This window comes from Phoxinus phoxinus (genome assembly GCF_949152265.1).
Source record: "Phoxinus phoxinus genome assembly, chromosome: 5".
NCBI classification, from domain to species: domain Eukaryota; kingdom Metazoa; phylum Chordata; class Actinopteri; order Cypriniformes; family Leuciscidae; genus Phoxinus; species Phoxinus phoxinus.
The window spans coordinates 12,330,710-12,355,536 of record NC_136880.1 but is presented as its reverse complement, the minus strand read 5'-3'; the positions used below and the strand labels follow the sequence as shown (position 1 = coordinate 12,355,536).

Below are 24,827 nucleotides of genomic sequence, written 5' to 3'. Positions count from 1 at the left end.
AGACCTTTATTTTGCTGCGTAGCTGAAATGACGTCACACGAGCTGCGGCGCACTCAGACTGCTGTGAAATGTGTATTGTGTTTACGGTTTAAGGTGTATAAATAGTTACGAAACCTTCGAAAGTAGTTCATGTTTTTTTTTTACAAATGTTCTGAAACAACACGGCAGTATTACTGCATTTAGCGTAATGTGTTGTGAACGTAGATTATCGCCATATATGTGCTATTGTAATGCTTTTTGTAAAGTGCTGTTGGTCAAATGGCGCAACATATATGAGTGTTATTATGGAACAGGGATTTATTTTGCATATTTATTTAGCTTTGATCATTCCATTCAAATTTTCCCATAATCTCAAACGTGACAAAGTCTCCTTTCCAAACAAGCAGTAAAACCCCAGCTGAGATCTGAGTGGCATATTATTGTAAATATGGAGTTTATTAAAGAGGAGAGAGAAGACATGAGTCATGCATGCAGAATTGAAAATGAAGATACTGAGGAACAAAGAGGTTGGTGTCAATTCTTGATTCTTCATTAATGACTGACAATGAATAAATTATTGGAACAGTTCACAGGAGCTGTAAAATGAAACGGTGTGTTTTAGTGAAAATGTTAACAAATGATCATAACAGATCAGATGGCATTAACCCAGCTAACAGAAACATGTTCAAAGAACGTTTTGCTAATGATATTTATTTTTTAAAACTTTATTTCTGAATGTTTCTCTGAACGTTCAAAACATTTTTGCTTTAAAAACATGTTTTAAAAACGTTTTTCGTGGTTATATAAATGTTAAACGTATAGTCAATCCAAAAATGAAAATTCTGTCATTAATTATTCACCCTCATGTCGTTCCAAACCCATAAGGCTTTCGTTCATCTTCGGAACACAAATGAAAATATTTTTGATGAAAACTGAGAGCTTCTGTTCCTCCATTGACACTGACAGCTACAAAACTGACACTTGGACGCTTCAAAAAGTTTATAAAGTGATCATAACACAAACCCATATTGAATTGAGGGGGTTAATCCAACATTTTCTGGAGAGACTTGATTGCGTTATATGATAATCAGATTTAATATCCAGGATTTTATTCATTTTTTTTTATCACTTCTTTTTATGAGTTTCACTCGTGTTACACAGCACGTTTGAGCTTCTGCATGAACCAATGTCATTCATTCTTGTGTGTTACGCAGCGGCGTACGTATCAGCTTCAGCAAGAACCAATGAGGTTCATTCTCGTGTTACGCAGCACGTTTGAGCTTCAGCAAGAACCAATGAGGTTCATTCTCGTTCTACGCAGTGCGTTTGAGCTTCCGCAAGAACCAGTGAGGTTCATTCTCGTGTTACGTAACACGATTGAGCTTCAGCAAGAACCAATGAGGTTCATTCTCGTGTTACGCAGTGCGTTTGAGCTTCAGCAAGAACCAATGAGGTTCATTCTCGTGTTACGCAGTGCGTTTGAGCTTCAGCAAGAACCAATGAGGTTCATTCTCGTTCTACGCAGTGCGTTTGAGCTTCCGCAAGAACCAATGAGGTTCATTCTCGTGTACGTAACACGATTGAGCTTCAGCAAGAACCAATGAGGTTCATTCTCGTGTTACGCAGTGCGTTTGACCTTCAGCAAGAACCAATGAGGTTCATTCTCGTGTTACGCAGCAATTTTGAGCTTCAGCGAGAACCAATGAGGTTCATTGTCGTGTTACGCAGCACGTTTGAGCTTCAGCATGAACCAATGTCATTCATTCTTGTGTGTTACGCAGCGGCGTACGTATCAGCTTCGGCAATAACCAATGAGGTTCATTCTCGTGTTACGCAGCAATTTTGAGCTTCAGCAAGAACCAATGAGGTTCATTTTCGTGTTACGCAGCACGTTTGAGCTTCAGCAAGAACCAATGAGGTTCATTTTCGTGTTACGCAGCACGTTTGAGCTTCAGCAAGAACCAATGAGGTTCATTCTCGTGTTACGCCGCACGTTTGAGCTTCAGCAAGAACCAATGAGGTTCATTCTCGTGTTACGCAGCACGTTTGAGCTTCAGCAAGAACCAATAAGGTTCATTCTCGTGTTACGCAGCAATTTTGAGCTTCAGCAAGAACCAATGAGGTTCATTCTCGTGTTACGCAGCACGTTTGAGCTTCAGCAAGAACCAATGAGGTTCATTCTCGTGTTACGCCGCACGTTTGAGCTTCAGCAAGAACCAATGAGGTTCATTCTCGTGTTACGCAGCACGTTTGAGCTTCAGCAAGAACCAATAAGGTTCATTCTCGTGTTACGCAGCAATTTTGAGCTTCAGCAAGAACCAATGAGGTTCATTCTCGTGTTACGCCGCACGTTTGAGCTTCAGCAAGAACCAATGAGGTTCATTCTCGTGTTACGTAACACGATTGAGCTTCAGCAAGAACCAATGAGGTTCATTCTCGTGTTACGCAGCACGTTTGAGCTTCAGCAAGAACCAATGAGGTTCATTCTTGTGTTACGCAGCACGTTTGAGCTTCAGCAAGAACCAATGAAGTTCATTCTCGTGTTACGCATCACGTTTGAGCTTCAGCAAGAACCAATGAGGTCCATTCTCGTGTTACTCCGCACGTTTGAGCTTCAGCAAGAACCAATGAGGTTCATTCTCGTGTTACGCAGCACTTTTGAGCTTCAGCAAGAACCAATGAGGTTCATTCTCGTGTTACGCAGCAATTTTGAGCTTCAGCAAGAACCAATGAGGTTCATTCTCGTGTTACGCAGCAATTTTGAGCTTCAGCAAGAACCAATGAGGTTCATTCTTGTGTTACGCCGCACGTTTGAGCTTCAGCAAGAACCAATGAGGTTCATTCTCGTGTTACGCAGCACGTTTGAGCTTCAGCAAGAACCAATGAGGTTCATTCTCGTGTTACGCAGCACGTTTGAGCTTCAGCAAGAACCAATGAGGTTCATTCTCGTGTTACGCAGCACGTTTGAGCTTCAGCAAGAACCAATGAGGTTCATTCTCGTGTTACGCAGCAATTTTGAGCTTCAGCAAGAACCAATGAGGTTCATTCTCGTGTTACGCAGCACGTTTGAGCTTCAGCAAGAACCAATGAGGTTCATTCTCGTGTTACGCCGCACGTTTGAGCTTCAGCAAGAACCAGTGAGGTTCATTCTCGTGTTACGCAGCACGTTTGAGCTTCAGCAAGAACCAATGAGGTTCATTCTCGTGTTACGCAGCACGTTTGAGCTTCAGCAAGAACCAATGAGGTTCATTCTCGTGTTACGCAGCACGTTTGAGCTTCAGCAAGAACCAATGAGGTTCATTCTCGTGTTACGCCGCACGTTTGAGCTTCAGCAAGAACCAGTGAGGTTCATTCTCGTGTTACGCAGCACGTTTGATCTTCAGCAAGAACCAATGAGGTTCATTCTTGTGTTACGCAGCACTTTTGAGCATCAGCTAGAACCAGTGAGGTTCATTCTCGTGTTACGCAGCACGTTTGATCTTCAGCAAGAACCAATGAGGTTCATTCTTGTGTTACGCAGCACATTTGAGCTTCAGCAAGAACCAATGAGGTTCATTCTCGTGTTACGCAGCACGTTTGAGCTTCAGCAAGAACCAATGAGGTTCATTCTCGTGTTACGCAGCACGTTTGAGCTTCAGCAAGAACCAATGAGGTTCATTCTTATGTTACGCAGCACGTTTGATCTTCAGCAAGAACCAATGAGGTTCATTCTTGTGTTACGCAGCACGTTTGAGCTTCAGCAAGAACCAATGAGGTTCATTCTTGTGTTACGCAGCACGTTTGATCTTCAGCAAGAACCAATGAGGTTCATTCTTGTGTTACACAGCACGTTTGAGCTTCAGCAAGAACCAATGAGGTTCATTCTCGTGTTACGCAGCACTTTTGAGCTTCAGCAAGAACCAGTGCGGTTCATTCTCGTGTTACGCCGCACGTTTGACCTTCAGCAAGAACCAATGAGTTTCATTCTCGTGTTACGCAGCACTTTTGAGCTTCAGCAAGAACCAATGAGGTTCATTCTCATGTTACGCAGCACGTTTGAGCTTCAGCAAGAACCAATGAGGTTCATTCTCGTGTTACGCAGCAATTTTGAGCTTCAGCAAGAACCAATGAGGTTCATTCTCGTGTTACGCAGTGCGTTTGAGCTTCAGCAAGAACCAATGAGGTTCATTCTCGTGTTACGCAGTGCGTTTGAGCTTCCGCAAGAACCAATGAGGTTCATTCTCGTGTTACGTAACACGATTGAGCTTCAGCAAGAACCAATGAGGTTCATTCTCGTGTTACGCAGTGCGTTTGAGCTTCAGCAAGAATCAATGAGGTTCATTCTCGTGTTACGCAGCAATTTTGAGCTTCAGCAAGAACCAATGAGGTTCATTCTTGTGTTACGCCGCACGTTTGAGCTTCAGCAAGAACCAATGAGGTTCATTGTCGTGTTACGTAACACGATTGAGCTTCAGCAAGAACCAATGTCATTCATTCTTGTGTGTTACGCAGCGGCGTACGTATCAGCTTCGGCAAGAACCAATGAGGTTCATTCTCATGTTACGTAACACGATTGAGCTTCAGCAAGAACCAATGAGGTTCATTCTCGTGTTACGCAGCACGTTTGAGCTTCAGCAAGAACCAATGAGGTTCATTCTCGTGTTACGTAACACGATTGAGCTTCAGCAAGAACCAATGAGGTTCATTCTCGTGTTACGCAGCAATTTTGAGCTTCAGCAAGAACCAATGAGGTTCATTCTCGTGTTACGCAGCACGTTTGAGCTTCAGCAAGAACCAATGAGGTTCATTCTTGTGTTACGCCGCACGTTTGAGCTTCAGCAAGAACCAATGAGGTTCATTGTCGTGTTACGCAGCACGTTTGAGCTTCAGCAAGAACCAATGAGGTTCATTCTTGTGTTACGCCGCACGTTTGAGCTTCAGCAAGAACCAATGAGGTTCATTCTCGTGTTACGTAACACGATTGAGCTTCAGCAAGAACCAATGAGGTTCATTCTCGTGTTACGCAGCACTTTTGAGCTTCAGCAAGAACCAATGAGGTTCATTCTCGTGTTACGCAGCACGTTTGAGCTTCAGCAAGAACCAATGAGGTTCATTCTTGTGTTACGCAGCACGTTTGAGCTTCAGCAAGAACCAATGAGGTCCATTCTCGTGTTACTCCGCACGTTTGAGCTTCAGCAAGAACCAATGAGGTTCATTCTCGTGTTACGCATCATGTTTGAGCTTCAGCAAGAACCAATGAGGTCCATTCTCGTGTTACTCCGCACGTTTGAGCTTCAGCAAGAACCAATGAGGTTCATTCTCATGTTACGCAGCACTTTTGAGCTTCAGCAAGAACCAATGAGGTTCATTGTCGTGTTACGCATCATGTTTGAGCTTCAGCAAGAACCAATGAGGTCCATTCTCGTGTTACTCCGCACGTTTGAGCTTCAGCAAGAACCAATGAGGTTCATTCTCATGTTACGCAGCACTTTTGAGCTTCAGCAAGAACCAATGAGGTTCATTGTCGTGTTACGCAGCACGTTTGAGCTTCAGCAAGAACCAATGAGGTTCATTCTCGTGTTACGCAGCAATTTTGAGCTTCAGCAAGAACCAATGAGGTTCATTCTCGTGTTATGCAGCACGTTTGAGCTTCAGCAAGAACCAATGAGGTTCATTCTTGTGTTACGCAGCACGTTTGAGCTTCAGCAAGAACCAATGAGGTTCATTCTCGTGTTACGCAGCACGTTTGAGCTTCAGCAAGAACCAATGAGGTTCATTCTCGTGTTACGCCGCACGTTTGAGCTTCAGCAAGAACCAGTGAGGTTCATTCTCGTGTTACACAGCACTTTTGAGCTTCAGCAAGAACCAATGAGGTTCATTGTCGTGTTACGCAGCACATTTGAGCTTCAGCAAGAACCAATGAGGTTCATTCTCGTGTTACGCAGCACTTTTGAGCTTCAGCAAGAACCAATGAGGTTCATTCTCGTGTTACGCAGCACGTTTGAGCTTCAGCAAGAACCAATGAGGTTCATTCTTGTGTTACGCAGCACGTTTGAGCTTCAGCAAGAACCAATGAGGTTCATTCTTGTGTTACGCAGCACGTTTGATCTTCAGCAAGAACCAATGAGGTTCATTCTTGTGTTACGCAGCACGTTTGAGCTTCAGCAAGAACCAATGAGGTCCATTCTTGTGTTACGCAGCACTTTTGAGCTTCAGCAAGAACCAGTGAGGTTCATTCTCGTGTTACGCATGCAGCACGTTTGAGCTTCAGCAAGAAGCAATGAGGTTCATTGTCGTGTTACGCATGCAGCACGTTTGAGCTTCAGCAAGAACCAATGAGGTTCATTGTTGTGTTACACAGCACGTTTGAGCTTCAGCAAGAACCAATGAGGTTCATTCTTGTGTTACGCAGCACTTTTGAGCTTCAGCAAGAACCAGTGAGGTTCATTCTCGTGTTACGCAGCACTTTTGACCTTCAGCAAGAACCAATGAGTTTCATTCTCGTGTTACGCAGCACTTTTGAGCTTCAGCAAGAACCAATGAGGTTCATTCTCATGTTACGCAGCACTTTTGAGCTTCAGCAAGAACCAATGAGGTTCATTCTCGTGTTACGCAGCACGTTTGAGCTTCAGCAAGAACCAATGAGGTTCATTCTCATGTTACGCAGCACGTTTGACCTTCAGCAAGAACCAATGAGTTTCATTCTCGTGTTACGCAGCACGTTTGAGCTTCAGCAAGAACCAATGAGGTTCATTCTCGTGTTACGCAGCACGTTTGAGCTTCAGCAAGAACCAATGAGGTTCATTCTCGTGTTACGCAGCAATTTTGAGCTTCAGCAAGAACCAATGAGGTTCATTCTCGTGTTACGCAGTGCGTTTGAGCTTCAGCAAGAACCAATGAGGTTCATTCTCGTGTTACGCAGTGCGTTTGAGCTTCCGCAAGAACCAATGAGGTTCATTCTCGTGTTACGTAACACGATTGAGCTTCAGCAAGAACCAATGAGGTTCATTCTCGTGTTACGTAACACGATTGAGCTTCAGCAAGAACCAATGAGGTTCATTCTCGTGTTACGCAGTGCGTTTGAGCTTCAGCAAGAATCAATGAGGTTCATTCTCGTGTTACGCAGCAATTTTGAGCTTCAGCAAGAACCAATGAGGTTCATTCTTGTGTTACGCCGCACGTTTGAGCTTCAACAAGAACCAATGAGGTTCATTGTCGTGTTACGTAACACGATTGAGCTTCAGCAAGAACCAATGAGGTTCATTGTCGTGTTACGCAGCACGTTTGATCTTCAGCAAGAACCAATGAGGTTCATTGTCGTGTTACGCAGCACGTTTGAGCTTCAGCAAGAACCAATGAGGTTCATTCTCGTGTTACGCAGCAATTTTGAGATTCAGCAAGAACCAATGAGGTTCATTCTTGTGTTACGCAGTGCGTTTGAGCTTCAGCAAGAACCAATGAGGTTCATTCTCGTGTTACGCAGTGCGTTTGAGCTTCCGCAAGAACCAATGAGGTTCATTCTCGTGTTACGTAACACGATTGAGCTTCAGCAAGAACCAATGAGGTTCATTCTCGTGTTACGTAACACGATTGAGCTTCAGCAAGAACCAATGAGGTTCATTCTCGTGTTACGCAGCACTTTTGAGCTTCAGCAAGAACCAATGAAGTTCATTCTCATGTTACGCAGCACTTTTGAGCTTCAGCAAGAACCAATGAGGTTCATTCTCGTGTTACGCAGCACGTTTGAGCTTCAGCAAGAACCAATGAGGTTCATTCTCATGTTACGCAGCACGTTTGACCTTCAGCAAGAACCAATGAGTTTCATTCTCGTGTTACGCAGCACGTTTGAGCTTCAGCAAGAACCAATGAGGTTCATTCTCGTGTTACGCAGCACGTTTGAGCTTCAGCAAGAACCAATGAGGTTCATTCTCGTGTTACGCAGCAATTTTGAGCTTCAGCAAGAACCAATGAGGTTCATTCTCGTGTTACGCAGTGCGTTTGAGCTTCAGCAAGAACCAATGAGGTTCATTCTCGTGTTACGCAGTGCGTTTGAGCTTCCGCAAGAACCAATGAGGTTCATTCTCGTGTTACGTAACACGATTGAGCTTCAGCAAGAACCAATGAGGTTCATTCTCGTGTTACGTAACACGATTGAGCTTCAGCAAGAACCAATGAGGTTCATTCTCGTGTTACGCAGTGCGTTTGAGCTTCAGCAAGAATCAATGAGGTTCATTCTCGTGTTACGCAGCAATTTTGAGCTTCAGCAAGAACCAATGAGGTTCATTCTTGTGTTACGCCGCACGTTTGAGCTTCAACAAGAACCAATGAGGTTCATTGTCGTGTTACGTAACACGATTGAGCTTCAGCAAGAACCAATGAGGTTCATTGTCGTGTTACGCAGCACGTTTGAGCTTCAGCAAGAACCAATGAGGTTCATTCTCGTGTTACGCAGCAATTTTGAGCTTCAGCAAGAACCAATGAGGTTCATTCTTGTGTTACGCAGTGCGTTTGAGCTTCAGCAAGAACCAATGAGGTTCATTCTCGTGTTACGCAGTGCGTTTGAGCTTCCGCAAGAACCAATGAGGTTCATTCTCGTGTTACGTAACACGATTGAGCTTCAGCAAGAACCAATGAGGTTCATTCTCGTGTTACGTAACACGATTGAGCTTCAGCAAGAACCAATGAGGTTCATTCTCGTGTTACGCAGTGCGTTTGAGCTTCAGCAAGAATCAATGAGGTTCATTCTCGTGTTACGCAGCAATTTTGAGCTTCAGCAAGAACCAATGAGGTTCATTCTCGTGTTACGCAGTGCGTTTGAGCTTCAGCAAGAACCAATGAGGTTCATTCTCGTGTTACGCAGTGCGTTTGAGCTTCCGCAAGAACCAATGAGGTTCATTCTCGTGTTACGTAACACGATTGAGCTTCAGCAAGAACCAATGAGGTTCATTCTCGTGTTACGCAGTGCGTTTGAGCTTCAGCAAGAATCAATGAGGTTCATTCTCGTGTTACGCAGCAATTTTGAGCTTCAGCAAGAACCAATGAGGTTCATTCTTGTGTTACGCCGCACGTTTGAGCTTCAGCAAGAACCAATGAGGTTCATTGTCGTGTTAGGTAACACGATTGAGCTTCAGCAAGAACCAATGAGGTTCATTGTCGTGTTAGGTAACACGATTGAGCTTCAGCAAGAACCAATGAGGTTCATTGTCGTGTTACGCAGCACGTTTGATCTTCAGCAAGAACCAATGAGGTTCATTGTCGTGTTACGCAGCACGTTTGAGCTTCAGCAAGAACCAATGAGGTTCATTCTCATGTTACGCCGCACGTTTGAGCTTCAGCAAGAACCAATGAGGTTCATTCTTATGTTACGCAGCACGATTGAGCTTCAGCAAGAACCAATGAGGTTCATTCTTGTGTTACGCAGCACGTTTGAACTTCAGCAAGAACCAATGAGGTTCATTCTCATGTTACGCAGCACGTTTGATCTTCAGCAAGAACCAATGAGGTTCATTCTCATGTTACGCAGCACGATTGAGCTTCAGCAAGAACCAATGAGGTTCATTCTCATGTTACGCAGCACGTTTGATCTTCAGCAAGAACCAATGAGGTTCATTGTCGTGTTACGCAGCACTTTTGAGCTTCAGCAAGAACCAATGAGGTTTATTGTCGTGTTACGCCGCACGTTTGATCTTCAGCAAGAACCAATGAGGTTCATTCTCATGTTACGCAGCACGTTTGATCTTCAGCAAGAACCAATGAGGTTCATTCTTGTGTTACGCAGCACTTTTGATCTTCAGCAAGAACCAATGAGGTTCATTGTCGTGTTACGCAGCACTTTTGAACTTCAGGAAGAACCAATGAGGTTCATTCTTGTGTTACGCAGCACGTTTGATCTTCAGCAAGAACCAATGAGGTTCATTCTTGTGTTACGCAGCACTTTTGATCTTCAGCAAGAACCAATGAGGTTCATTGTCGTGTTACGCAGCACTTTTGAGCATCAGCTAGAACCAGTGAGGTTCATTCTCGTGTTACGCAGCACGTTTGAGCTTCAGCAAGAACCAGTGAGGTTCATTCTCGTGTTACGCAGCACGTTTGAGCTTCAGCAAGAACCAATGAGGTTAATTCTCGTGTTACGTAACACGATTGAGCTTCAGCGAGAACCAATGAGGTTCATTCTCATGTTACGCAGCACGTTTGAGCTTCAGCAAGAACCAATGAGGTTCATTCTTGTGTTACGCAGCACTTTTGAGCTTCAGCAAGACGCAATGAGGTTCATTCTCGTGTTACGCAGCACGTTTGAACTTCAGCAAGAACCAATGAGGTTCATTCTCATGTTACACAGCACGATTGAGCTTCAGCAAGAACCAATGAGGTTCATTCTCGTGTTACGCAGCACGTTTGAGCTTCAGCAAGAACCAATGAGGTTCATTCTCGTGTTACGCCGCACGTTTGAGCTTCAGCAAGAACCAATGAGGTTCATTCTTGTGTTACGCAGCACGTTTGATCTTCAGCAAGAACCAATGAGGTTCATTCTCATGTTACGCAGCAATTTTGAGCTTCAGCAAGAACCAATGAGGTTCATTCTCATGTTACGCAGCAATTTTGAGCTTCAGCAAGAACCAATGAGGTTCATTCTCATGTTACGCAGCAATTTTGAGCTTCAGCAAGAACCAATGAGGTTCATTCTTGTGTTACGCCGCACGTTTGAGCTTCAGCAAGAACCAATGAGGTTCATTCTCGTGTTACGTAACACGATTGAGCTTCAGCAAGAACCAATGAGGTTCATTCTCGTGTTACGCAGTGCGTTTTTGCTTCAGCAAGAACCAATGAGGTTCATTCTAGTGTTACGTAACACGATTGTGCTTCAGCAAGAACCAATGAGGTTCATTCTCGTGTTACGTAACACGATTGAGCTTCAGCAAGAACCAATGAGGTTCATTCTCGTGTTACGCAGTGCGTTTTTGCTTCAGCAAGAACCAATGAGGTTCATTCTCGTGTTACGCAGCAATTTTGAGCTTCAGCAAGAACCAATGAGGTTCATTCTCGTGTTACGCAGCACGTTTGAGCTTCAGCAAGAACCAATGAGGTTCATTCTCGTGTTACGCAGCACTTTTACGCAACACTATTGAGCTTCAGCAAGAACCAATGAGGTTCATTGTCGTGTTACGCAGCACGTTTGATCTTCAGCAAGAACCAATGAGGTTCATTGTCGTGTTACGCAGCACTTTTGAGCTTCAGCAAGACGCAATGAGGTTCATTCTCGTGTTACGCAGCACGTTTGAACTTCAGCAAGAACCAATGAGGTTCATTCTCATGTTACACAGCACGATTGAGCTTCAGCAAGAACCAATGAGGTTCATTCTCGTGTTACGCAGCACGTTTGAGCTTCAGCAAGAACCAATGAGGTTCATTCTCGTGTTACGCCGCACGTTTGAGCTTCAGCAAGAACCAATGAGGTTCATTCTTGTGTTACGCAGCACGTTTGATCTTCAGCAAGAACCAATGAGGTTCATTCTCGTGTTACGCAGCAATTTTGAGCTTCAGCAAGAACCAATGAGGTTCATTCTCGTGTTCCGCAGTGCGTTTGAGCTTCAGCAAGAACCAATGAGGTTCATTCTCGTGTTACGTAACACGATTGAGCTTCAGCAAGAACCAATGAGGTTCATTCTCGTGTTACGCAGTGCGTTTTTGCTTCAGCAAGAACCAATGAGGTTCATTCTAGTGTTACGTAACACGATTGTGCTTCAGCAAGAACCAATGAGGTTCATTCTCGTGTTACGTAACACGATTGAGCTTCAGCAAGAACCAATGAGGTTCATTCTCGTGTTACGCAGTGCGTTTTTGCTTCAGCAAGAACCAATGAGGTTCATTCTCGTGTTACGCAGCAATTTTGAGCTTCAGCAAGAACCAATGAGGTTCATTCTCGTGTTACGCAGCACGTTTGAGCTTCAGCAAGAACCAATGAGGTTCATTCTCGTGTTACGCAGCACTTTTACGCAACACTATTGAGCTTCAGCAAGAACCAATGAGGTTCATTGTCGTGTTACGCAGCACGTTTGATCTTTAGCAAGAACCAATGAGGTTCATTGTCGTGTTACGCAGCACTTTTGAGCTTCAGCAAGAACCAATGAGGTTCATTCTCATGTTACGCAGCACGATTGAGCTTCAGCAAGAACCAATGAGGTTCATTCTTGTGTTACGCAGCACGTTTGAACTTCAGCAAGAACCAATGAGGTTCATTCTTGTGTTACGCAGCACGTTTGAGCTTCAGCAAGAACCAATGAGGTTCATTCTCATGTTACGCAGCACGATTGAGCTTCAGCAAGAACCAATGAGGTTCATTCTCATGTTACGCAGCACGTTTGATCTTCAGCAAGAACCAATGAGGTTCATTCTCATGTTACGCAGCACGATTGAGCTTCAGCAAGAACCAATGAGGTTCATTCTCATGTTACGCAGCACGATTGAGCTTCAGCAAGAACCAATGAGGTTCATTCTCATGTTACGCAGCACGTTTGATCTTCAGCAAGAACCAATGAGGTTCATTGTCGTGTTACGCCGCACGTTTGAGCTTCTGCAAGAACCAATGAGGTTCATTCTCGTGTTACGCAGCACGTTTGATCTTCAGCAAGAACCAATGAGGTTCATTCTTGTGTTACGCAGCACTTTTGATCTTCAGCAAGAACCAATGAGGTTCATTGTCGTGTTACGCAGCACTTTTGAACTTCAGCAAGAACCAATGAGGTTCATTCTTGTGTTACGCAGCACGTTTGATCTTCAGCAAGAACCAATGAGGTTCATTCTTGTGTTACGCAGCACTTTTGATCTTCAGCAAGAACCAATGAGGTTCATTGTCGTGTTACGCAGCACGTTTGAGCTTCAGCAAGAACCAATGAGGTTCATTCTCATGTTACGCCGCACGTTTGATCTTCAGCAAGAACCAATGAGGTTCATTGTCGTGTTACGCAGCACTTTTGAGCTTCAGCAAGAACCAATGAGGTTCATTCTTGTGTTACGCAGCACTTTTGATCTTCAGCAAGAACCAATGAGGTTCATTGTCGTGTTACGCAGCACGTTTGAGCTTCAGCAAGAACCAATGAGGTTCATTCTCATGTTACGCCGCACGATTGAGCTTCAGCAAGAACCAATGAGGTTCGTTCTCATGTTACGCAGCACTTTTGAGCTTCAGCAAGAACCAATGAGGTTCGTTCTCATGTTACGCAGCACGTTTGATCTTCAGCAAGAACCAATGAGGTTCATTCTCGTGTTACGCCGCACGTTTGATCTTCTGCAAGAACCAATGAGGTTCATTGTCATGTTACGCAGCACGTTTGAGCTTCAGCAAGAACCAATGAGGTTCATTCTCGTGTTACGCCGCACGTTTGAGCTTCAGCAAGAACCAATGAGGTTCATTCTCGTGTTACGCCGCACGTTTGAGCTTCAGCAAGAACCAATGAGGTTCATTCTCGTGTTACGCAGCACTTTTGAGCTTCAGCAAGAACCAATGAGGTTCATTCTCGTGTTACGCCGCACGTTTGAGCTTCAGCAAGAACCAATGAGATTCATTCTCGTGTTACGCAGCACTTTTGAGCTTCAGCAAGAACCAATGAGGATTGTTCTCGCACATCAAGCAGGCTCGGTTGAGCTTCTGTTTATGTTTGCTGATCAATGTTTATATGTGAATAAAAGCCTAAATTAAATATGTTCTTTCATAAAAAGCTACTGTATCAAGTCTCTTAAGAATAGTTGGACTAAACCGCTCAATTTATATGGATTAGTTTCACGACCTCATGGTAGTTGAGTAGCTGTCAATGGAGGGGCAGAAAGCTTTCAGATTTCATCAAAAATATCTCCATTTGTGTTTTGAAGATGAATGAAAGTCTTACGGGTTTGGAACAACATGAGGGTGAGAAATGAATGACAGAATTTTCATTTTTGAGTGAAGTATCCCTTTAAGGGAATATTGCATTCATAATTTTGCAATCATTATTGGAATGTTACATTTGATTGATCCTTCTGAACCAATTAGGAAAATGTTTTAAAAAGTTAGAGAAATTAATACATATCAGAAAAAAAGTTCCATTAACGATGTATACATTTTTTTTTGTGCTATCATTTGACGAATGTTCTATTAACGTTACTGGAAGAACGTTTGTTCATAACTTTGAGAAAACCATAAGGTTTGCTCAAGTTCTGAGAATGTTCCCCGTTAGCTGGGAAATTGTTAGATTGCATTTTAATCTATCATTCTTGAATTGATTTGGTCAATTAAACATGTTTTAGGCCTGATAGAAGTCAAAGAGGAACATCAAGAACTGAATGAAGTGGAGGAGAAAGATCTGTACGAGGAACCTCATCATTTCATAAATGAAGAAAAGTCTTGTAGTTCAAAAACAGAAGCCAAAAACTCTTTTACTTGCTCTCAGTGTGGAAAGAGTTTCACACGCAAAGGACACCTGAAGATTCACATGATAATCCACACAGGTGAGAGACCGTACACCTGCCCTCAGTGTGCGAAGAGTTTCACATGCAAAGGAAGCCTTAAGGATCACTTCAAAATCCACTCTGGAGAGAAGCCTTTCACATGCCCTCAGTGTGGATGGAGTTTTGCACGTCAAGAAGACCTTAAGAGGCACATAAGGATTCACACTGGAGAGAAGCCGTTCACATGCTCTCAGTGCGAAAAGTGTTTTACAAGTTCAGGAGACCTTAAGAGGCACATGCGAATTCACTCCGGTGAGAGGCCTTTTACCTGCCCTCAGTGCGGAAAGAGTTTCACGCAAAAGGAAGGTCTTAAGGAACACACCAAAATTCATTCTGGAGAGAAGCTTTTCGCATGCATGTTGTGTGGGAAGAGTTTCACGCACCAAAGAAGCTTAAAAAGGCACATGAAGGTTCATTCTGGAGAGAAATTACACCAGTGCTCTGAGTGTGGCAGGAGATTTGCAGAAGCTGGCAATCTCAAAACTCACTTGCTGTCTCACACTGGAGAAAGACCGTTTAGCTGTGAGCGCTGTGATAAGAAGTTTTTTTTGGCCGTACACTTGAAGACACACATGAGGATTCACGAAGATGAAACACGTTATGTGTGTTCTTATTGTGGGAAGAGTTTTCTGTGGCTTAACGGGTTTAAAGACCATCAGAAAACACACATTGGTGAGAAACCCTACGTGTGCTTGGACTGTGGAAGTACTTTTATTAGACCTGGTGAACTAAAAGTGCATGAACGGATCCATACTGGAGAAAAACCTTACAAGTGTTCACACTGTGACAAGAGTTTCACTCAGTCAGGAGCCCTGAAAATTCATGAGCGAGTGCACACGGGAGAGAAGCCGTACCTCTGCCCTTCGTGTGGGAAGACTTTCAGCCGATATGGAAATCTAGGGAAGCATTTAAAAAATGCTTGCCCAAAGTTGAGAAACTGAGCAAAGTTCACCTTGAAGTAGAGCTGCACTATTCTTGATAAATTGAGAATCACAATAATTTTTTGCTTCAAATAGAGATCACGATTCTAAATACACAACACACAAACAAAATAACATGTAATTTACAAGAGGTTCTGACAAAATGTTAATTGCTGCAGTCTTTTTTAAATGAATTTGAATTAATTAATTAATTAATTAATTTAAAAAAGAAAATGGTTTGAGTGAATGATTTAATGATACAAATTGTTATTTGAAGTGCCTAGTTACTTCCAAAAGTTGATTTGCTCTATTTTGATCCGAAATATAAACTTGTATCCCAGTAGTTCTGTGAGAATATAGTTCCCAGTGTGTATACGGTTAGAAGATGGCTGTGTCTCATTGACCTTGTTTTTTGTACACGCTGTGACTATACAAATTACAACATGTAAATAGGAAAATGTTGGCGTTATTTTGTCACTTATTGGGAGCAGTATGCTTGCTGGAGCTGCTTACATCCAGTCTTTGTGCTAAGCTAGGCTAGCGGTGGGTGCGTCAGACAGTTACGGCACGCACGGAGATGAGAAGGGTATGGACTTATCTAACTCTGGGGGATACGGTGAATAAGCTAAAGACCCAAAAACTCGGCGTGTTCCTTTAAGGTGGAAAAAAGTGTTGTGAAAGTGTGTATGTGTACATTCCGACATTTGAATGTCTCAGCCAGTCAAATGCATAATTTTCTCTCCCTTTTATGTGGGAATATTTTTTGTGGCCATCAGAAAACACATACTGGTGAGAAACCTATGTGTGCTTGGACTGTGGAAGTACACTATAGAGTACTTTTACCAATTCACTGATTTACTCTTCCTTTTATTCATTTAGCAGACCAAAGGGATTTACAAATGAGGAATACAATGATTCATCTTATGGGGGCAATAACGCAAGAAGTGCTTACAATAGAAAGTTCCAATCATTGTCTAGAATAGTATACAGGCTATAACTGTCAGGCACTTTAGAAATAGTGAAAGCATAGACGAGATTTATTCCATGTTTAACGTCATTAAGCTTCAGAGGTTTTCAGCGCACTTGTGCTTTTCATGAGGATCCAATGGTTGTGAAGTGAATATGCATGAAGTGACTGTAAAGCATTGTTATGATACACAGCAGTCATTACTTCCCAGCAGAAGTTTTCTACAGCTTGACATCATCTCACACATTTATTTTTTCACAGCAAAATTTTCTATAGAATTTACATTCTAACATAATTTTGTGTAAGTCCTTGTAAATAATCTCATTAGATGTGTGTCGGTGTGTCTGTAATTAAATTAGATGTAAAACTGTACATATCATCTGAAGTATGAATGTATGAGTTCCATCTTATTATTAATGCAAATGGTAAAATAAAAATTTGTATCAATTTGGATAGTGATGTAATAATTTGTCTAATAGTCCAGTGGTTAGCCTATACAATAAAATGCAACTCGTTACTTTTATCCATTATATAATTGTCATGCATCTCAAATTTGGAAGCAAAATGGCCATTAATACATGATACAGAATTACCTGTAGAAAGAGATTATGCATTTTAGAAGAATTATGTAATCTCATTCCCTGTGCAGTTGAAGGACGATGGATTATGTTTTGGTTACAAAGACTACACTGCCCTCCCTCACTGAAACATCTCCTTCACTGACACTGAAGTTAAAGCACAAGCCTAATGTAATCTATTCTACAGGTGAAGGCCAAGTTTGGACACAATAACCCAACAGACGTAAGAGATAGGAAGCTGGTCAGAGATTTGATGCGCTACAATCACTTTCATTTTTGTACAAAAACAAATGCATAATAAATACTTTCACCTTGAAGTTTGTTGTTTCTTCTTTATTCTTTATTTCAATACCATTTTTATTTTATTAAAAAAATACCTGTTTTCATTGCTGTAGCCCTGTAGCATTTAGCAACAGCTAGTGGTCAAGCAGTTCAGTCTGCAGTAGGGTTGCCAACTTTGTCACTATGAAATGAGGGACAAAAGGTGGGCTGGTTTTGTGCGAAAATACAGTGTATGATTTTTAGCCATTTGTCATAATGATAGCTAACTTAATAAAATATTAATACATAACTCTCGTGCCATGGCAAGTACAGTAGGTTTAATCTTAGTTTGTTCATTTACAGCAGTGTTAACACAGACAAATAGTAAAGGTAATAGGTAATGGTTCAATTAAAAGACTAAGCCTTCTTGTGCATTTCTGTGGAAGCATGTTTAGTCAAGTCATTCTCACCTCCATGGGCAACTGAAAATTCCCTGCGACATAAAGTACAGAAGGCTTTTGTTGAGTCACCGCTGACTGGCTTAATCCATATATTTTTTACCTCCCAATTTTTATTGTAGCTGCACAGTCTTTTCTTTTTTGCAGGTTTATCCATATTTTATCCACATGCCAAATCGATTATCGACTTTTTTTTGTGTGTGTGTGGAGGAATTGGCGCATTTACAACGTATACTGATGCGCGTGAGAGGAGGGGGGCTGTGATTGGATGATCATGATAGGTTAGGTGTGACGTGTTGGGTGTGTGTGTCTGTCAGCGACGGTGATCATTCTCAAGTGTCGTGATCAGCCCTGCTCGCTGCTGTTGTATCAGTGGTTAGATCAGCGTAGTAGTAAAAAACGGGACAAGTGAGGTCCCGTACGGGACAAATCAATTGGGCTCAAAATACGGGACGTCCCGCCTAATTCGGGACAGTTGGCAACCCTAGTCTGCAGGAGTGTACTTCTGATCAGCATCCTCTCCTAATATTGTCTGAAGCTGTTTGTACTGCAATACACTCAGTGTTTCCTACAATTCAACACCACTCGGGTGCAGTGACCTGTAGCCCCAACAAGACTAGGAGTGAGTTGCACAAACACTGCCACTGTGTGTTGTTGTGTCCAAGTAGCAGTATAGAGGGTGTGGGTAATATTTGATCATAGGGTCTAATAGATTTATATGGTTTTGAATGTTTTTCTTATCAAGTGTGACATTTTCTGTAGAATTTGAACAATTTCTGGAAACTAAAAAAAAAAATGCATGTAATTTTAAATTATTTTTTCCATTTTTGACTGATATGTGCTGATTTCTTTCGTTTAATCTCGTTTAGTCTTTTACTATCTTCTTCTATTTCTAGTCTTGACTAACAGACGGTGGCGGCAATTAACTCTTTTAGTTTGCAAACCGAAGGTATTTGTTTCATAGACGATTTGTTTAGAAGAACCTCGGGCGCTTGCCGGTGACGTCATCAGGGCTGCGCCAGGTCTGCTGAAAATCGGTCGAGAGAGAAGAGGTTTGTGTTTTTGAGCGGAATAATATGCATGTAAGGCGGACAAAATGACATTAAATGATTTATGTTTTACAAAAGTATCCAAGAGACATTATTATTCTCTATAATTAATTTACGAAAGATTTTATTCTCGATTTTAATATTGTAATGCTTTATTTGTTGGAGTAAATATCGTAACTTACATTGATTTTTCTTTCAGTGAAATGCCTCCTCACGTGGGACAGATTGATATATCTCGTGGTTTATTTTCTTTCCGCTGATATTATCATTTTAAACGTGACGAAGACGCGAGAGTCTTGAGGTTTGACAGCTCTTCCTGACGCGCTGTAAAGATGGAGGTTGTGAAAGAGGAAAGTGAAGACAAGAGTGAGACAGAAGCATGCAGAAGGAAAGATGAAGATACGGAGGAACAAAGAGGTTGGTGATCTTGATTAATAAATGATTAACATTAAAGTTACAAAGCCTCAGTTAGCCAAAATTGCATAATAATATAACAAACCTCCATTATAGTGTATTTATTAGTGCTGTCAATCCATTAAAAAAAAGTTAATCGCAAATTATTCTGTACTTATTTGTGATTAATCGCACCTAACATTCAAGTTTTTAATATACTTTTATATTGAAATAATTTCACATTTAATCTACAAATAAATGTAGAAACAACATAAAGAGAGTAGCCTATATTTTAATTGTTTGTTTAATGGCACCTTTCTATGAAAGATCTCCGATACCGACACTGCTACTGATGTCTCTATTAAATAGATGTTTTACTCCTTTAATTTTAGACATTCAACATGACAGTATCATTTTAACATTTATTAGGCTTTAAAAAATATAACAGCTTTAACAACTTAAAACCATCTTCACATAAACCCATAATAAATTACCTGCACGCTTCAATATATCAAGGCTTTTTTTCTGCTGGCCCAGTCAGACTAGTTCAGATTTTTACTTGCCCTGTCAAAATGCACAAAAAGATATTGTTTTTGACCCATGTAACCTTGTAAACAGGGCTTTACGATTTTCAGGTAGGTCTAACATTTAGGAAATAAACAGAAAGTTGTCAAACACTTCACAGTCTTCACTGCAAAAATTATTAAATTAAATATAGATGAATTATAATTAAAGCTACAAAAGTTATTAATTGAAGAGCAGTGAGTGATTTTCTATTTTTCTTTTGTTCTTTTATTACAGACAGCAGGTTTATTAGGCTGATTTTAAGTCTTTTATTAAGCTGACTTTTTAAGACGTGCCTCATCACATTTTCTCTCTTTGCGTTGATTTAAGACTTCATTGAACTGATTTAAGACTGAGCTTGCGAGGATACTCGAATCAAACAATAATAATACATTTTGTGTGTTTTTGTCCGTTCAAGCGCTGTCTGAAGCGGCTTTCTGTGCACACGAGTCTTGTGTGTGTCACACGGACAGGAGATTCACGACTGCACTGCGTTCTCTTCTGTCTCATCGCGCTTTAATCGAACGTTTCTGGTTCATTTTGACAGCCCTAATATTTCTAAATTATTTATCATCCTGATCTGATGGAACACATCAAATGTCAATCTATATGGGATTATTTTGTTTAGTTTTTATCCGTCTTGTTTTACTTGTTGTACTTAAATAGTTTTTTTTTTGTTCACTATGTTCATTTTAGACCCAATGGAAGTGAAAGATGAAAGTCGAGAACTGAATAGGGCGAAGAAGAAGCCTCATAAATTAAAAATTAGGGAAAAGTCTTCAAGTTGCTCAGAGACTGAAAAGAACGTTTCACAAAAAGGAACTGAAGCTAAAAGCGCTTTCGCCTGCTCTCAGTGTGGAAAGAGTTTCACACGCAAAGGACACCTTGAGGTTCACATGGTAATCCACACAGGTGAGAGACCGTACACCTGCCCTCAGTGTGCCAAGAGTTTCACATGCAAAGGAAGCCTTAAGGATCACTTTAGGATTCACACAGGTGAGAGGCCTTTTACCTGCCCTCAGTGTAGCAAGACTTTCACTAATTCAGGAGGACTTAAGAGGCACATACGAATCCACACAGGTGAGAGGCCTTTTACCTGCCGACAATGTGGAAAGAGTTTCCCAAGTTCAGGAGAGCTTAAGAGGCACATAAGGATTCACTCCGGTGAGAGGCCTTTTACCTGCCCTCAGTGCGGAAAGAGTTACAAACAAAAAGAAGTTCTTAGGGAACACGCAAAAACCCACACGGGAGAGAAGCCTTTTGCATGCATGTTGTGTGGGAAGAGTTTCACACAACAGAGCACCTTAAAAGTTCACATGAAGGTTCATTCTGGAGAGAAATTACACCAGTGCTCTGAGTGTGGCAGGAGATTTTCAGAGGCCTGCAATCTCAAAACTCACTTGCTGTCTCACACTGGAGAAAGACCGTTTAGCTGTGAGCGCTGTGATAAGAAGTTTTTTTTGGCCGTACACTTGAAGACACACATGAGGATTCACGAAGATGAAAAGCGTTACGTGTGTTCTTTTTGTGGGAAGAGTTTTCTGTGGCTGCACGGTTTTAAAGACCATCAGAAAACACATATTGGTGAGAAACCCTACGTGTGCTTGGACTGTGGGAAGACCTTTGCTCGAGCTGCAGAACTGAAAGTGCATGAACGGATCCATACTGGAGAAAAACCTTACAAGTGTTCACACTGTGACAAGAGATTCACTCAGTCATCGGGCCTGAAAGTGCACGAGCGAGTGCACACGGGAGAGAAGCCGTACCTCTGCCCTTCATGTGGGAAGACTTTCAGCCGATATGGTAGTCTAGGGAAGCATTTAAAAAAGGCTTGCCCAAAGTTGAGAAAGTGAGCCGAGTTCCCCTGAAAGTTGTATAGAAATATAAAAAATATTACTATTATTTGCACGTGGTAGCATTTATCAACTATACTGATATCAGTGTGTGGTAAAACTTTACAATATGGTTCTATTTCTTAACATGAGTAACATAACTAACATAACATGAACTAACAATAGTTAAAAATACTACTTAAGCATTTATTAATCTTAGTTGTTGTCAAGTTCAACATTTACTAATACATTATTAAATTCAAAAGTTGTATCTGTTAATATTATTTAATGGACCTGAGCTGACATGAACAGTTGAATTTTCATTAAATAATGTTAACAAAGATAAATAAATACTGTAGCAAATGTATTGCTCATTGTTAATGTAAGTTAATTCATAATGTTAACTAGTGTGACCTTATTGTTAAGTTCTGCCCAGTTTATTTATCTTTAATAAATCTTTAAAATGTAATTTTGTAAATTATAGCTCCTCAGTACTGAAATTGATTGAAGTATCATTTGTTTTTATTGCAAAAATCAATCGTGCTTGACATGTGTCAGTTTGTGCTCTAGTACATTAATCATGTATATTTGTCACTTAATGGACTAATAAACAAGCAGCTAAGATGTAGTTTTAGTGTTTCTAGCAGTGTATAACATACCAGCTAAAGAAAGGAGCATGCAATGAGCACAATTTTACTTCAAATGAACGTATGTTTTTAACATTGGTGTCTTCATTTGAACTTTATTGTAATACTGGTGATTCCTGCCTTGATGGAAGCATTAAATGTTGTGGTTTTATATTTAATTAACCTGTACTGGTTTATAGCAACACTGTAAAGTGGAACCATTTAATAAATGTGCCTTTAAATTTACACCACCAGATGGAGCCGTCACCTCAAGCCTGAAACTGAACAGGAAGCTCGCCGTTTCCTACTATCCGATTTACTATTGTCATATTCACAGTCCTGTGTATCTTGCCTGTGTCACTCGAAGATAGAGCACTCTTGGATTAGTTTGCCTTGTCTGTCTGTCTTCAGTGGCTTGTGTTTATGAATGTTGCTTGCCTTCTGACTCTTGCTCTGAATGGCTCGTGTTGAAATATTTGACAGTCACTTTAATAAAAACATTTAATTTCCAAAAGTTTCTGTAAGCCTGATCTTTTGCAAACCAAGACTGGATTTGTAGTTGATGTGTTGGTTTATGTGGGTTTCTGCTATGGTCAGTTTGGTGGCAGTTATTCACAAGTTTTTAAGTAAATGATATTTGGGATAAGATGCATATCATGCTCCGGTTGTCATTAGCTTTACATGACATCTTTAATCCAGTGTCTTTATGTTGGAGGTGAAGAGTCTTTCCATTTACACAAAATTAGCCTCACAGCAAGAAGTGATCAGAAAGCGACAACAGACAGGGATTTTGTTAGATTATCATATTGACTGACAACCCGTAATATTGCTGTCTACATGGCTGGAGCGATAAATTGACCAATCATTTTAGAGAAGGTCTCAAAAACTATGAGTCCAGAAAGTCATTAAATTGAAAAAAAAGATTGTAAAGTGTAACCGTCCATTAATATTTTAACCTTTGACCAATGCCAATAAAAAAATAAATAACAAAAGATACCACTAATACATCTTGCCATTTTAATATTTTTATTTCATGTCAACAGAACCTCAACTAGTTTCCTATCAAAACAAATAGTTTAAAATAAAAGAAGAGATATAGAGGTATATGTAGAACCTTTATATTACAAGTGTATGGAAATACAAATTAACCTGTTTTATTATTGTATCACACTATATTGAGTCCTCCAGTTCAAGCTGACATTTCAATTATTTGATGCCTCTCCCCCCCATTTATATAGGCTGAGATCGTTAAATCTACCAGCTAGTCATTACAACAAGCTTCATGCTTTATTACTGTGCTTAATCTGTCTATGAATGACTACAAACTCATTTCTGAACACAGCAATGATCTTGTAACATGCTGTAAAGAACTGTCGAACACAATCAAGCACTAAACCAGGGCCATATTGCCTTTCACAAATACAAGCGCTGTGACCATTTTAAGCATGCACAATGTGGTCTCATGGTGCATAACGTAACTTGTCTACTCTTCCATCATGATTGACAGCCAATAAAATGTTATGCAATTCATATTTTAATACATTTTTTTGGCAAAGATAACAATTTACATTACAGTTCGTAATACTCTCAGAACCAGATCTAATTTTTTTATTCTTTGCCTGAATCACTCCATGGCCCGCTTTCGCTGTGTTGCCACATGTCTCAGCCTCGCCCTTTTCTCTTCTTCAGCAGTCTGTTTCTTGGCCTGCTGAGCACTGCCAGATGCTTGGGAGCCATACTTGCTCTGCTGCTGCTGCTTTTCTTTCTGATTCATCTTCTGCTGGCGTTTGTATGTGGCTGCTGCAGAGTTGATGTTCTTGCATAGTGTTCTGTCCACCTCCCCAAACTTCACATCGTCCCTTCTGAAGAGCTGCATGGCTGTCTTCCCCCTGGACTGCAGGGTGTACTTGACCGTCTGGATTGCATTAAATGTTGGTACATTCATGTTGCCACTCCTTTGGTCAATTACATCATTCATCAAACTAAAAGAAGACTCAGCTCTTGGTCCGTGAAAGATGGAGAGGCAACATTTAACCATTGCACTCAGGGAGGGGTACTTATCTGGCTTGTCAAAGACATGACCCCACAATGCTCTCTCCCTCCTTGAAACTGGGGCCGGTCAGGTCAACATTGAACCACACAAGTTCTCTCTAGATGTCCTGGTCTGCTGGCAAGAGGTTCCCTTAGCATACCACTCAGCCTGCCAATAAATGGATGAGAATTTGAAATCAGTGTAAGGACATGAGGAAACAAAAATCCCAAAGTACCTGATAATATGGCAAAAAAAACTTGAAATGTTATTCTTACCTCTTCAACTGGATGGTTGCCATATGGATCTTCATAGCATGCTGCAGCTGCCTCAATTTCTCAACATCGTATGTGTTCGGAGAGTGCAACTCAAAGCAACTGTTGTCTATTGTGCTATCATTGTCATCCACCCATTGCAGAAAGGTTGGCCACAGTATTCTCCAAAGTGCTTCAAAGGCGAGTTTGTGTGCACGGGCTACACGGTTCAATCCCTTTTCCTTCATGATGTTTTCAGCTGTCTTCTTTCCGAACACACCACTTTCCTCAAGAATGTCCCTCAATCAGCAAGATGATGTCCAATGACCTTTGAAAAGTTAATCTGCACATGAAAGCCACCCAAGAGAATAATAATATCCTCACACTCTTTTTGGTGGTGCCACTGAAGCATTTTTGAATGGTAGAATCTTGAGGTAAATGTTTGTGTAGACAAATA

The 24,827-nt window shown here is 41.3% G+C and overlaps 2 protein-coding genes across 7 annotated transcripts; both read left to right on the top strand.

Moving 5' to 3' along the window:
- Positions 1-20: 20 nt before the first annotated feature.
- LOC306998552 (uncharacterized protein) lies at positions 21-15,575 on the top strand. The gene is made up of 2 exons (XM_079612742.1): positions 21-506; positions 14,239-15,575. Exons 1-2 carry the CDS (start codon positions 428-430, stop codon positions 15,378-15,380), a joined length of 1,221 nt encoding a protein of 406 aa, XP_079468868.1. The 5' UTR covers positions 21-427; the 3' UTR covers positions 15,381-15,575.
- Positions 15,576-17,841: 2,266 nt separating this feature from the next.
- Positions 17,842-22,597, top strand: LOC306998550 (uncharacterized protein). 6 transcript variants are annotated; one of them, XM_079612740.1, is made up of 5 exons: positions 17,842-18,245; positions 18,588-18,675; positions 18,872-19,089; positions 20,326-20,541; positions 22,343-22,597. In XM_079612740.1, exons 3-5 carry the CDS (start codon positions 19,005-19,007, stop codon positions 22,456-22,458), a joined length of 417 nt encoding a protein of 138 aa, XP_079468866.1. In that variant the 5' UTR covers positions 17,842-18,245; positions 18,588-18,675; positions 18,872-19,004; the 3' UTR covers positions 22,459-22,597. The 6 variants fall into 6 exon arrangements, with proteins under 6 accessions (XP_079468866.1, XP_079468863.1, XP_079468865.1 ...); XM_079612737.1 differs by having other exon boundaries at positions 17,880-18,245; positions 20,326-21,478; XM_079612739.1 differs by having other exon boundaries at positions 17,884-18,245; positions 18,520-18,675.
- Positions 22,598-24,827: the final 2,230 nt, after the last annotated feature.